The sequence below is a fragment of the Amblyraja radiata genome, chromosome 34, assembly GCF_010909765.2.
Source record: "Amblyraja radiata isolate CabotCenter1 chromosome 34, sAmbRad1.1.pri, whole genome shotgun sequence".
Lineage (NCBI taxonomy): Eukaryota > Metazoa > Chordata > Chondrichthyes > Rajiformes > Rajidae > Amblyraja > Amblyraja radiata.
In genome coordinates, this window is record NC_045989.1 from 10,800,655 (window position 1) to 10,814,275 (window position 13,621).

Consider the following 13,621-nt stretch of genomic DNA (forward strand, 5'->3'; position numbering starts at 1 on the left):
TCAGTTTTCTTACCTGGTTTGTTCATGTCCATTAATGACAAGACTAATTTCTTGCCACACCAGCAGGGGGAGGTGGTTGTCCCATCTGCTTGTCCCTGGACAAGTTTCCCAAACTGAAGGCATCGTGTGGAACTAATACTTGGCTTCTTGCCGCTTTTGAAAGGATGCATTGCACTTTTTAAAAAAACTAATAAAATCATTTTAATACAGTAGGTGCCAAGTCCTGTCTGGAAGTACCTCATTCAAAAGAAAAATTAAATTGACAAAAAGGAATGGTTCCACTTATTTATTCTATTTTTCCATTTATTTTCACTTCCCTTTTTCTTTTCCAGCCAACTAATTCTACATATTCATAAATGAATACACTACAGAGGGAGGCTGTCAATCCTTAAAGAGTTTGTTAAAAGCGCAATCCAGTTAGTCCTTTCCTTGGTTATTTCCCCAATTCCTGCAATTTTCCTTTCCTACAAGTATTCATCAAAATCCCTTATGAAAGCTAATATTCAGCCAGTTTCCACCACCGTATCACACAGCACATTCCAAACCCCAACCACTCACCATATAAAAAAGTTTTCCTCATGTTGCCTCTGGTTTTTTGCCAATCACCTTAAATTTGTGCACGCTGGTTATCGACCCACCCGCAACTGAAAGCTCTTTACTTATTTTGTGAAAACCTTAGTAACCCTGAATGTCTGGATTAAATCTCATTAACATTCATGCTTTAAGAAGAACAACTTATATTAATTTAGTGGGACAGGTAACATCTATGGGAAGAGAAACATAGGTTAATGACCTTTCACTAGAAATGTAAAATCAGTTTCTCTCTCCACATATGCTGTCTGATTTACTTAATAGTTCTGGCATTTTGTACTTTTAATCCATCATGTATAGTGATTTGCTTTTGTGTTTTTATTTAATATTCTAGTTGATTTACATTGATCAATTATTGTTTTACTATTACTATTATTTAAGGTGGGAGGGGCAAGACTTAATATGAGCCTGAGGGGTAACTTTTTTCCACTCAGAGAGTGATGTGTGTATGGAACGAGCTACCGGAGAAGGCAGTCGAGGCAGGGACTATAACATCTTGGTCGGCATGGACAAGTTGGGCCAAAGGGTCTGTTTCTGTGCTGTACGGCTCTACGCCTTTGTTATTTATTAATCAGTAGATACACATTGAATTCCACTGACCTTCAGCCCAATTTCAGTTCTGTGTATGGCTGTTTCAAGTGACTGAATATCCAATGTCTTTCCATCAGTTTGTATTGTTATTTGTGAGAGATTCTCCTTCAGTTCCTTAAGATCTTCTTGAACCTAAAGAGAAAAAAGAACAAGCAATCATCAAAATAAATATTATTATCTCTTTCCTTATCTGATGCCCATTTATCTCCTTTTCATCCAGACCCATATGACAGTCCCGCCATCCCGGTAATTAACCTTGTAAACCTACGCTGCACTCCCTCAATAGCAAAAATGTCCTTCCTCAAACTAGGGGACCAAAACTGCACACAATACTCCAGGTGTGGTCTCACTAGGGCCCTACACAACTGCAGAAGGACCTCTTTGCTCCTATACTCAACTCCTTTTGTTATGAAGGCCAACATGCCATTCGCTTTCTTCACTGCCTGCTGTACCTGTATGCTTACTTTCATTGACTGATGAACAAGGACCCCCCAGATCCTGTTGTACTCCCCCTTTTCCCAACTTGATACCATTTAGATAATAATCTGCCTTCCAGTTTTTGCTACCAAAGTGGATAACCTCACATTTATCCACATTAAACTGCATCTGCCATGCATCTGCCCACTCACCCAACCCGTTCAAGTCACCTGCATTCTCATAGCAAATAGGCTCTGAACAATAACAGTCTATTATTATTATTGCAGTATATCTGTTCATTTATTGTGTATCTATGGTCTATGATCTATAGACACACTGAACTTTTATCTTCCTTTTTGTATTATGTTTTCATATTCTGTTGTGCTGCAGCATGTAAGAATTTCATTGTCCTATCTGGGACACAAGACAATAAAGCTCTCTTGACTCTTGACTCATAATTCCTTTAGAGCTTTTCAATGGCTAGCCAACCGCAATGTTTAAAGATATATATACAATTTGTTCCAATCACCATATCACCATTGGTCTTTTCCAATGGATCATTACCCTCCCACACCACCTATTAAATATTTGTCAAATGTCCTTTTAAAAAGGCATTATTCTAGTTGACAAAATAAACAAATTTATGAAGCATCTTTAATGTTGTGACAATTCCAAAGGCACCAACTAGAACCGTTATCGAGGAAAACATGAGAATGAATCACATAAATACTAGTCTAGAGTTTTGAATGGGGAGGGGAGGGGAGTGGGGGGGGGGGATAAAAGAGAAAGATTCATAAGGGCATTATACCTACATTTTAGTCTTGGCACAGTTGCCAGTGCTGGAGCAACTATATTAAGGACTGATCAGTGGGACACCTTACATCCAAGCCTTGTGTAGAATATAGAGAAATAAAAGGACTACTGAAGGGTTTGAAATGGGATGATGTGTTTAAGTCAAGGCGTTGCTTAAATAGAAGCCAGAGAATAGGGCGAGTGCAAGGCTGAATGGCAGTCAGTGGGAGCTGGGATACAGGTGGGGAGGGCTTGGGAAAGTTCAGCCAAGAAAGACCAAAGCCAGGTTGTACTGGGACATAGACAGTGGTGGGGGGGGGGGGGGGCGAGGAGTTGGGAAAGTTCAGCCGAGAGAGACTGGCCAGGTTACACTGGGATATAGATTCACGGAATTGCAGATAATGGTTTACAAAAAAAAGGCACAAAGTGCTGGAGTAACTAAGCGTGTCATGCGACAAAGTGCTGGAGAAACACAGCTGATCACTCCAGCACCTTTTGCGTTGTTTTCAGGTTGTGCCAGGACATGGGCAGTGGGGGTTTGGGAAGACACGGCCGAGAGAGACCAACCAGGTTGTGCAGCGTCTGGTGCAGAGAGAAGCTGGACGGACTGGCGACCACAGGAACCACCCCCAGAGTGCTGAAGATGTACAAGTACCTGGACCAGGATTTGCCCCACGTCGGTGCGGGCTTTAGTAGCGTGTTTAGCCATGTTTGGGGGGCGCAGCCTCCCGCTGCTCTCACCACCTATCCATCTTTACCCTCAGTCCAGCTGCGTCCCCATAGCAACCGAACACAACCTCAGCCACCGGGCAAAATAGGGTGGGGGGGGACGATCTCTCACGCTCTCGGTTATCAGCACACATTTCACACCTGGACCCCACATCCCACGCATGTATTTTATTAACGTGAAATATTTAAGCAGAAAACCTCTGCGATTCATTCAAACGTCTCTTGCGTAACGTACAAAGTGCCTGAAATATTTGTCCACCCCCCAGCAGCAGAGTGGTGCATTCCTCCCTCAGAGTTCGCCAAGAAGGAAATAATGAATGGTGGCGCAAGGACCTACAAATGCTGGAAATAAAGACATCGGTTAAAGAGTGTGTTTTAAAAGATTGCGGTCATGTTTATTTAAGGTGATGGTTTTGGCTGCGAAACACATAAAGACTGCGTTTGGGGCCGTTGCTAAGCCGGAGCCCGGGCTGACCCGGCGTTGCCAGGGTGAGAGGGCAAAGATGGAGGCTCCGAGCGTCCTGCTGGTGAGCTGCTGCCCGGCTTTCGTGGAGGAGACGCTGGTGAGAGGTAAGCGAGCGACGGGTCGGCGACTGGATCTTGAGTATGTTCCTCGCCTGGTCCGGGTAATTACATTTAGCGACTACAGCATGCCTCCCCGCGAGTTCCAGGGAACTGGAGGCCTGAAAACATCGGAGGAGGCCATTAGGCCCTTCGTGTCTGTCTATGCTTTCTCATAGTAGAGCCATCCTATTTTCTCCGGAGGGCTGCAAATTGTTTAGTAATTGTAACATTATTCATAAATGTTATAGTATCCAGCTTCTATCTGGAAACTCCCAGCTAATGGCGTATTTTTAAAATATGAGCCAGCGCCAATCGGGAAATTATTGTAGGTACACAAAATTGCTGGGGAAACTCAGCGGGTGCAGCAGCATCTATGGAGCGAAGGAAATAGGCGACGTTTCGGGCCGAAACCCTTCTTCAGATTATTGTAATCGGTTTTTTTTCATTTATGAGACGTCTACGTTGCTGGCCAAGCCAGCATTTATTGTCCATCCTTAATTGCCCCCTTTTCTGGCTCTACCACTTTAAAAGCCAGGTAAGAGGTTTCTCCTCTGTCCCACGAGTTATTTTCCCTCCATTCCCTTTTGAAGTTTCTGACTCGTATGGTTTCCATCACCCTTACGCACAAAAAGTCTGTACCACTGTCCAAAAAACAGTGCTGTCATCTGCTCTGTGGCTTTCATACTTCGCTTTAATTCTGAGTCATTGGCCCTTTAAGCAAGCCCTGGAAAGTGTTGCAGAACAGAGAGATCTTGGAGTATAGGTGCATTGTTCCTCCAAAGTAGTGAGTCAGGTGAAAACTGCTGAAGAAAGTATTTGGCTCCCTTGCTTTCATTGAGAAGGGAGGGCCACAGGGCCTGTTTCCATGCTGAGTAGCTCCATAACTCTAAGCACTGATGGGAATGGTTTCCTCCTATTCATCCATTGTAGACCAGTCATTGTTATGTACATCTAAATTAAATCTCACAATATTTGCCCTCAGAAGAACAACTTTATTTTCAGTTTAGCATTTTGGATGATAGTGTTACAATATTCTGGTTATTTTGTTTTTGCTCCTTCTTGGTGACCAGGTTGATGAAGCATTCTAGTTGTGGCCTAACCAGTGCTTTGGAAAGATTCAATATCAACTCCATACTTTTATAGTCTATATGATTCTTTGTGCTTTACTAACCACTTTGTTAATGTACCATGCCACTTTCATGGATTTATGCACATTTGCGCTGACGTCCTCTGCTCTTGCACCTATTTAAAACTATTATTTAGTCTATACTGACATTACTCATTCTTTCTAGAAAACATTCTGATACAATGCTAAATTGTGGATCAATCTGCCCTCCTGGGAACATATGCAACTTGTTTTGTGAAGAAGACCAGTGTTACACCAGGGTTGCCCTGGCTACTATATATCCCTCATCATCATTGAAACAGATGATGACACAGTGATGACTAACTACAAGTTACTGATCCAGTAACTATAAGTAGGTTGTTTATTAATGTTTAGAGACCTGGACTATTGATCCAGGGATGGGAATTCAAATACAAATAGGATCTTTTTCTAGATCTTTAGATCTTCAACTAAATTAAAAAGCTAATATCAGTAAAAGTGGTCACAAACCATTGGATTGCTGCAACAATAATAATTAGTTTGCTAATTAAGTGGGGAAGATGCTGGAGTCGATTATTAAAGATGTTATAGCAGCGCATGTGGAAAGCAGTGACAGTATCGGTCAAAGTCAGCATAGATTTATGAAGGGGATAGCATCTGGGAAAAAATGGCGGCGGCGGGAGATTCAAATTAACAACGGTCCCTTACCGCGAATCGGCTTCAACTGCTTCAATTGCCGACTGCGGTTTATTTCCATCCCGGACGAGGTCTTGACCTACCACCTGACGTGGGACCACTGGAGGATCGCTCCGGTTGCGGTGGTCTGTGGTGTTTTTTTTGGCCGTTTTCGGCCGTTGAACGATCGTCCCCCTGCGGCCTATATTGCTAGCTGCTAGTCGCCAGAACCGCTAGAATCACTGCACGCTGCCCGGAGAGGACGCTGGCGTTGACTGTTCGCCGCTTCTCCGCCCGCTGTTCCCCCCCCCCCCCTTGTCTGTTACCTACCTGTTACCTACCTGCCTGTCTGTTCCCTGCCTGTCTGTTCCCTCCTGTGCCTGTGCACCATCGATGCTGGATGCTGGGCACCTCCTGTGCCTGTGCATCATTGACGCTGGACACCTCCCTGCACCAGTGAGGGAGCTGGAACCTCTCTGCAACCGCACCGCTGGACAACATCTCTACACCTGCACTGCTGGACAACCTCTCTGCACCTGCACTGCTGGATACTCTCTGCACCCTCATCGCTGGACAACCTCTCTACACCTGCACTGCTGGACAACCTCTCTGCACCTGCACTGCTGGATACTCTCTGCACCCTCATCGCTGGACTACCTCTACACCTGCTCTGCTGGACAACCTATCTGCTCCCTCAATGCTGGACACCTCGCTGCATCTGCACTGCTGGTCAACCTCTTTGCTCCCTCACTGCTCGACACCTCGCTGCACCCGCTCTGCTGGACAACCTCTCTGCTCCCTCACCGCTGGATACTCTCTCCATCTGCACCTGCACCGCTGGACACCTCTCTGCACCCTCACCATCATGCTCAAATATTCAACTCTACAAATGACTGGTTTCTTCAACAACCACATCCCATCCTGCATCCAAGTCATTAAACAGCTTAGACTTCTACGTCGACCCCATTTCATCCACAGAGGCTCTCGGCGCAAGCTTGTTTACTTCAACCACGGACATTCCATTCCATCCATCTGCTCACTACCACGCTCTACCCCCCCCCCCCCCTCAACTGCGTCACCCCACACCCCAGCTGACCGCACGCACTGTCAACCGGGACAACCTCAGATCTCTCCAGCCTGCCCCCATCCCTCCACCCTCTCATAATGCCAACTTTGCCCTCCTCAACACCAGGTCGCTCAACAACAAAGCCCTTGCCCTCCATGAACTAATCCTTGACAACACTCTGGACTTCCTTCTGCTCACTGAGACCTGGCAACAACCCAATGTCTTCTTCTCCCTCAATCAAGCATCTCCACCTGGATTTAATTACATTTCCAAACCCCGCCCCTCCCGCCATGGAGGTGGCCTCGCTGTTATTTTCAACCAGAATTTTCGGATCACTGAACTCGCCTTCACCCCCAGTAGCATCATTTGAATTCCTCGCCTTCAAAACCCTTTCCTCCATGACAGTCATCCTCATTTACCGGCCACCTAAACCAAACCCCTCCTTCCTATCTGACTTCACTGAACTCCTCACACTTGCCTCATCCCTCTCCCCACATCTGCTGCTACTTGGTGACTTAAATATTCACATGGACTCCCCCACCTGCAAGCTCGCATCTGAATTAGCCTTTTTACTTGACAACTTCTCTCTCACTCAGCACGTCACCTTTCCCACCCATGACAAAGGTCACATCCTTGACCTGGTCTGCTCCACAAATCAACCGGTACTCGACCTCCATCCATGCCTCTTCCCCTTCTCTGATCATAAGCTTATACGGTTCACCATCCCTTCTCGCCCCCGCTTCCTCCGGGAAATCACCTTCCGTAATCTAAAATCCATTGATCCCCTCCATCTCTCTGACCTCCTCTCCACCACTCTCCCCCTGGACTCAGCCCCCATCTCACCTGATGATCTCACAAACCATCTCAACTCCACCTTGTCTACCTCCCTTAACACTATGGCCCCCCTCAAAACAAGAACCGTAACTTTCAACACATCTTCACCCTGGTACACACCTGCACTTCGTAAACTGAAACAGACTGGTCGCCGACTTGAACGACTCGCAAAGAAATCATCTCTCACAGTCCACCTTGAAGCTTACAAACTCCACCTCACTGATTACAAAGATGCCCTCATTGCTGCAAAATCTGCCTACCTCTCCTCCATATTCACTGATCCCTGCCTAAACCACAGAACCCTCTTCTCCACAGTGGGCAACCTCCTCAAGCCTCGAGCAAACACTCGCCATACCTCTACTCCGGATCTCTGCAACTCATTCCTCCACTTTTTCGCTGATAAAATCAGCACCATCTATCAATCTTTATCCCCTGTACCCGACTCCCCAGCATCTACTCCACCACCTACCAAGGCCCCTCCTTTCAACATCTCCACTGACCTCATTACCCCTCCTCCACACTGCTTCCTCTCCCAGTTTGACCTGGTCACCCCTATTGAAATCTCCAAACTCATCAGCTCTTCCAAACCCACTACCTGCTCCCTCGACCCTCTCCCCACTCCCCTGCTGAAGTCCTGCCTCCCCGTTCTCTGCCCCTACCTCACTAATCTCTTCAACTCCTCATTGTCCCCTGCGCTTTCAAAACTGCTGCTGTCACACCAATCCTAAAGAAACCTGGTCTTGATCCCTCCTCTCTCATTAACTATCGCCCAATCTCAAACCTCCCCTTTCTTTCAAAAACCCTGGAGCTTATCGTTGCGTCGCAACTTCATTCCCACCTCCTTGCGTATAACCTACTTGAACCCCTCCAATCTGGCTTTCGCCCCCTCCATAGCACAGAAACTGCTCTCCTCAAAGTCCTCAACGACCTCCTCACCTCTGCTGACACTGGTTCCCTCAATATCCTCATCCTCCTCGACCTGAGCGCAGCCTTCGATACATTGAACCACACCATCCTGCTCACCAGACTCAAAGACCTCGGCATTGAAGGCTCTGCACTCAGCTGGCTCCGTTCCTACCTTTCCAACAGATCCCACTTCATCTCTCTCCACAACCACACCTCTGCTACAGCCACAGTCACTCAAGGCGTTCCCCAAGGCTCCGTACTCGGCCCCCTCCTCTTCATCATCTACATCCTCCCCCTTGGTCAGATACTCCGCCACTTCAATCTGGACTTCAACTGTTACGCCGATGACACCCAGATCTACCTCGGCACCAAATCCCCCCACAACCCCCCCCCCCCCTCTCCCATATCAACTCCTGTTTGTCAGCTATAAAAACCTGGATGCAACATAACTTCCTCAAACTCAACAGCGATAAGACAGAATTCCTCCTCATAGGCTCCAAAGCTACACTCAGCAAAATCAATAACCCCACTCTCACCATCGACGGCACCACTGTCTCCCCATCTCCCAAGGCCCACAACCTTGGCGTGATCTTTGATTCCACCCTCTCCCTTGAGCCTCACATCCGCCATGTCATTAAAACCTCCTTCTTTCATCTCCACAACATCGCCAAACTCAGACTCTCTCTCACACCTCCCGCTGCTGAAAGACTCATCCATGCCTTCATCTCCTCCCGACTGGACTATTGCAACTCACTTCTCCTTGGCATCAGCTCCACCTACATCAACCGACTCCAACTGGTCCAGAACGCAGCCACCCGACTCATCACCCACACCAAATCCTGGCATCACATCATTCCAGTCCTCAAACAACTTCACTGGCATCCCATCTCCCACCTACAAAATCCTGATCCTCACCTACAAAGCCCTCCACCATCTGGCCCCCCCATATCTCACTGACCTCCTCTCCCCCTACCAACCCTCACGGTCCCTCAGATCCACATCAGCCGGTCTCCTCTCCATCCACAAGTCCAACCTCCCGCAGTTTTGGGGACAGAGCCTTCTCCAGGGCAGCTCCCAGGCTCTGGAACTCCCTCCCCCAACTGATCCGCAATTCCGTGTCCCTCACCATCTTCCAGTCCCGCCTCAAGACCCATCTCTTCACTTCTGACTATCCTTAGCCCCACGTCCCCCTCCCTTTTCATCTGTGCATTAATTGCCTCATATTGTGTTTTGAATTGTATTCTGTCTTTACTTTGTGTACTAGTCATGTCTCTACTATTTATTTCATTCCCCTTACATGTTTTTCCTCTACCTGCTAAATTTTTGTAAGGTGTCCTTGAGACTCTTGAAAGGTGCCCATAAATAAAATGTGTTATTATTATCATGCTAATCTTTTGGAATTTTTTGAGGTAGAAGTAGAATTGATAAGGGAGAGCCAGTGGATGTGGTATATCTGGACTTTAAAAAGCCTTTGACAAGGTTCCACACAACAAATCAGTGTGCAAAATTAGAGCATGTGGTATTGGGGGTAGGGTATTGACATGGATAGAGAACTGGTTGGCAGACAGGAGGAAAAGAGTGGGAATTAACGTGTCCTTTTCAGAATGGCAGGCAGTGACTAGTGGGGTGCCGCAAGGCTCGGTGCTGGGACCCCAGTTGTTTACAATATATATAACAATTTAGATGAGAGAATTAAACGTAACATCTCTAAGTTTGCGGATGACACAACACTGGGTGGCAGTGTGAGCTGCAAGGAGGATGCTATGAGGCTGCAGGGTGACTTGGATAGGTTGAGTCAATGGGAAGAAGCATGGCAGATGCAGTATAATGTGGATAAATGTGAGGTTATCCACTTTGGTGGCAAGAACAGGAAGGCAGATTATTTTCAGAATGGTGTGAGATTAGGAGAAGGGGAGGTGCAACGAGACCTGGGTGTGCTTGTGCATCAGTCACTGAAAGTAAGCATGCAGGTACAGTAGGCATTGCGAGAGGCCTTCATTGCGAGAGGATTTGAGTTTAGGAGCAAGGAGGTCCTACTGCAGTTGTACAGGTCCCTGGTGAGACTGCACCTGGAGTATTGTGTGCAATTTTGGTCTCCTAACTAATTTGAGGAAAGAGCTTATTGCTATTGAGGGAGTGCAGCGTAGGCTCACCAGGTTAATTCCTGGGATGGCGGGACTGACATGAGGAAACAGGGCTCTCACTTAACTTTTTTTCTCTGTTTCCAGCCGGGCAACCAAGGCAGCTTTTTAGGTTGCCAAATGACAGTTTAGGTGGTCATTTAAGACGGCTTGTATGACGCGTGCGATAATGTGCTCGGACGAAGTGCATAATTACCATTCGGGATTATGCTCAATGAAGCATTCACATATTATTTCTGCTTCAAATAAAGTCACAAACTAAACATATTCACCAATCAAGACATGATATATACCACAATGACATGCAGCAAAATTATAATACAGTATCTCAACTCTTTTTACACATTGTAACGAATGCAATTTCTATTATTTCTTTCCACTTCCAAACAAAAATGTGGCTGGATTATTCAGCGTATGATCAACCTCGGTGAGACCAAGCGCAGGCTTGGCGATCGCTTCGCACAACACCTCCATTCAGTTCGCAATAACCAACCTGATCTCCCGGTGGCTCAGCACTTCAACTCCCCCTCCCATTCCGAATCCGACCTTTCTGTCCTGGGCCTCCTCCATGGCTAGACTGAGGCCCACCTCAAATTGGAGGAACAGCACCTCATATTTCGCTTGGGTAGTTTACATCCCAGCGGCATGAACATTGGCTTCTCCAATTTCAGGTAGTCCTTGCTTTCTCCTTCCTCCCCCTCCCCATTCCCAGCTCTCCCGCAGCCTACTGTCTCCACCTCTTCCTTTCTTTTTCCCCCCCCCCCCCCCCCCCGACATCAGTCTGAAGAAGGGTCTCGACCCGAAACGTTGCCTATTCCTTTGCTCCAGGAAACCAAGAAACAAGTTACTCCAGGGAGTTACTCCAGCTCCAGGGAATGATTCTGTGTTGGTTTTCAGCGGTCGCGGCGAGGTGGCGACCGGACAGCAATGGCAGCCAGATCTCCCACAATACAAAGGGAGGGAGAAAGTGCCCATCGGCGACCAGTTGCAGTGGCAGTGCACCTGTGCAGGGCAGCCGATGATGTGCTGGACGTGGTTATGCGCATGTGCAGAGGGAAGGATGTACAGGCTGATAGTGCGCATGTACAAGGCGGCAGGCCATGCCAGCGGATGAGGAGCGGCCGGACACGGATGGCGGGCGGAGACGGAGAGTGACAGAGAAAGAGAGATAGAGAGGGAGGCTCAGTCAGAGTTGAACGGCAGGTGCTTGCGTAGCTGGGCAAAATGGCACGGCTTTTAGGTTGCCCGGCGGGACTTTAGGTGGCCATTGGTACCCGGGCAACCGTTAATTTCGAACACCGCTGAAAGAATGGGTCGGCTGTGCTTGTATTTGCTAGAATTTAGAAGGATCAGAGGGGATTTTATAGAAACATAAATTATTAAGGGATTGGACAGGGTAGATGCAGGAAAAATGTTCCCGATGTTGGGGGTCCAGAATCAGGGGTCACAGTTTAAGAATAAGGGGTAGGACAATTAGGACTGAGATGAGGAAATACTTTTTCACCCAGAGAGTTGAGAATTTGTGAAATTTTCTGCCATATTAGGCAGTGGAGGCCAATTCACTGGATGTTTTCAAGAGAGAGTTAGATTTAGCTCTTGGGGCTAAGGGAATCAAGGGATATGGGGAATATAAGGGAATCTCCTTTAAATCTCGTTCCTCTCACCTTTAACCTATGCCCTCTTGTTTTTGATGCCCCCTATCATGAGGAAAACATATTCTATCTACCCTGTCTGTGCCTCCATTTAATTTAACTGTAACAGGTTACCCCCTCAACCTATTTCAGTCCACGGGAAAGAAACCGGCCTTTCCATTCTCTCCCTTTGACTAAAGTTCTTCAATGATGATTGAAATGCAATCTCACATGTCCCATTATTATTGTCATCGACTGTATTGAAACTTGTGTATTCTTGTAAGATTTACTGCTGATTCTTTAACTTTTTCTTATTAAAATCAGTGGTTTACAGTAAATCAGTAATCTTATTACAAAACCTGCACAGGGTAAAATCGGTTATCTTTAATTCCCAATAGCATGGTTTATACATGCGAGCTGTTTTCTTGAGAGCTCTACTAAAGTCTTGTGTCATCAAATAAAGGTCAGCCTTGGTAAAATTAATGGCAAGTTGGTGTTGGTTTAGTGCTGACATTGGTCTTGACACATGCTGCTATAAATTGGAGACAGTCACTTTTTTCCATCTATGTGATTGAGGTTCTGTTTATTTCCCTACCTTGAAGTCCTCCACAGCCTTGCTTGATGTTATTAAAATGATTGTTTCCTACTATTTGCCCATGGTTTATTTGCCATCTTTTGTGCCTGGCTTTGAAATGTTGACATGTGATAATCAGCATTCTTTAGGCTTACTGACAGCAAAGGAATCTATTTATGAAAGTGGAATAAACCAGTATCCATTTCATCAATACTTGTTTCTTTTCTCGCTCAATGCTTCTGGCCGAAATATATCCATTTTGTTTTGCCCTGCAGATACCAGGCATCATCTGATATTTCTTTTATCCATGAATCGTATGTAATTTTATGCCTCAATAGAAAGCATCTATTTGTTGTTTGAACAATATTCACCAAAGTGTAAAACAAGCAGCAATTATGCTTGATTTCACAGTTCTTGCATTGAATCATACAGATAGATTATTTTCACTCCATCTACTGTTGAAAGCACTTGGATTCAAGGCCATCCTCCACCATGGTTCTGGTATCATAGTTATGCAACACAGAAACAGGCCCTTCACTGCAACTCATCCATGCTGACCATGATGCCTCATCTAGGCTAGTCCCATTTGGCCCATATCCTTCTAAGCCTTTCCTAGCCATGTCGCTATCCAAGTGTTTTTAAATGTTATAAACTTGCCTCAACTGCTTTTGTTTTACTAGTTATAAAATATATACATGAGGGGGGGTGTGAATGAATGAAAAGCATGCAATCATTCAACTGAAGATAGACAAGCAGGCTGGAGAAACTCAGCGGGTGAGGCAGCATTCACGGAGCGAAGGAAATAGGCGACGTTTCGGGTCGAGACCCTTCTTCATTCAACTGGTGAATTCCCCCCCCCCCCCCCATGAAATTAATTAATTAATTAATTTGTTCCATGGGATAAATTGCCAGTTGGGTGATTGCATGCTTTTTTATTGCAGTCATGTTAGAGTCAGCATGCTTCGTTGATTATTGGTAAGTATGCGATGGCTGGGTGATTGGAGG

At 46.2% G+C, this 13,621-nt stretch overlaps 2 protein-coding genes across 4 annotated transcripts in view; one reads left to right on the top strand and one right to left on the bottom strand.

The window, feature by feature from the left end:
* The window catches only part of iqch (IQ motif containing H), a 115,217-nt gene extending 112,030 nt beyond the window's left edge, over nucleotides 1-3,187 (bottom strand). Inside the window, exons 1-2 of one of the 3 annotated variants that reach the window (XM_033050028.1) lie at nucleotides 3,047-3,187; nucleotides 1,192-1,314 (exon numbers count right to left, since the gene is read on the bottom strand). In XM_033050028.1, the coding sequence (XP_032905919.1) occupies nucleotides 1,192-1,314; nucleotides 3,047-3,100 (177 nt within the window). In that variant the 5' untranslated portion in view covers nucleotides 3,101-3,187. Of the gene's footprint in view, nucleotides 1-1,191; nucleotides 1,315-3,046 lie in introns of those variants that run through there. The other 2 variants (XM_033050029.1, XM_033050030.1) reach the window with 2 other exon arrangements.
* Nucleotides 3,188-3,403: 216 nt separating this feature from the next.
* The window catches only part of aagab (alpha and gamma adaptin binding protein), a 31,727-nt gene continuing 21,509 nt past the window's right edge, over nucleotides 3,404-13,621 (top strand). The window contains exon 1 of the mRNA XM_033050043.1: nucleotides 3,404-3,690. Within this exon, the coding sequence (XP_032905934.1) occupies nucleotides 3,528-3,690 (163 nt within the window). The 5' untranslated portion in view covers nucleotides 3,404-3,527. The remainder of the gene's footprint in view (nucleotides 3,691-13,621) is intronic.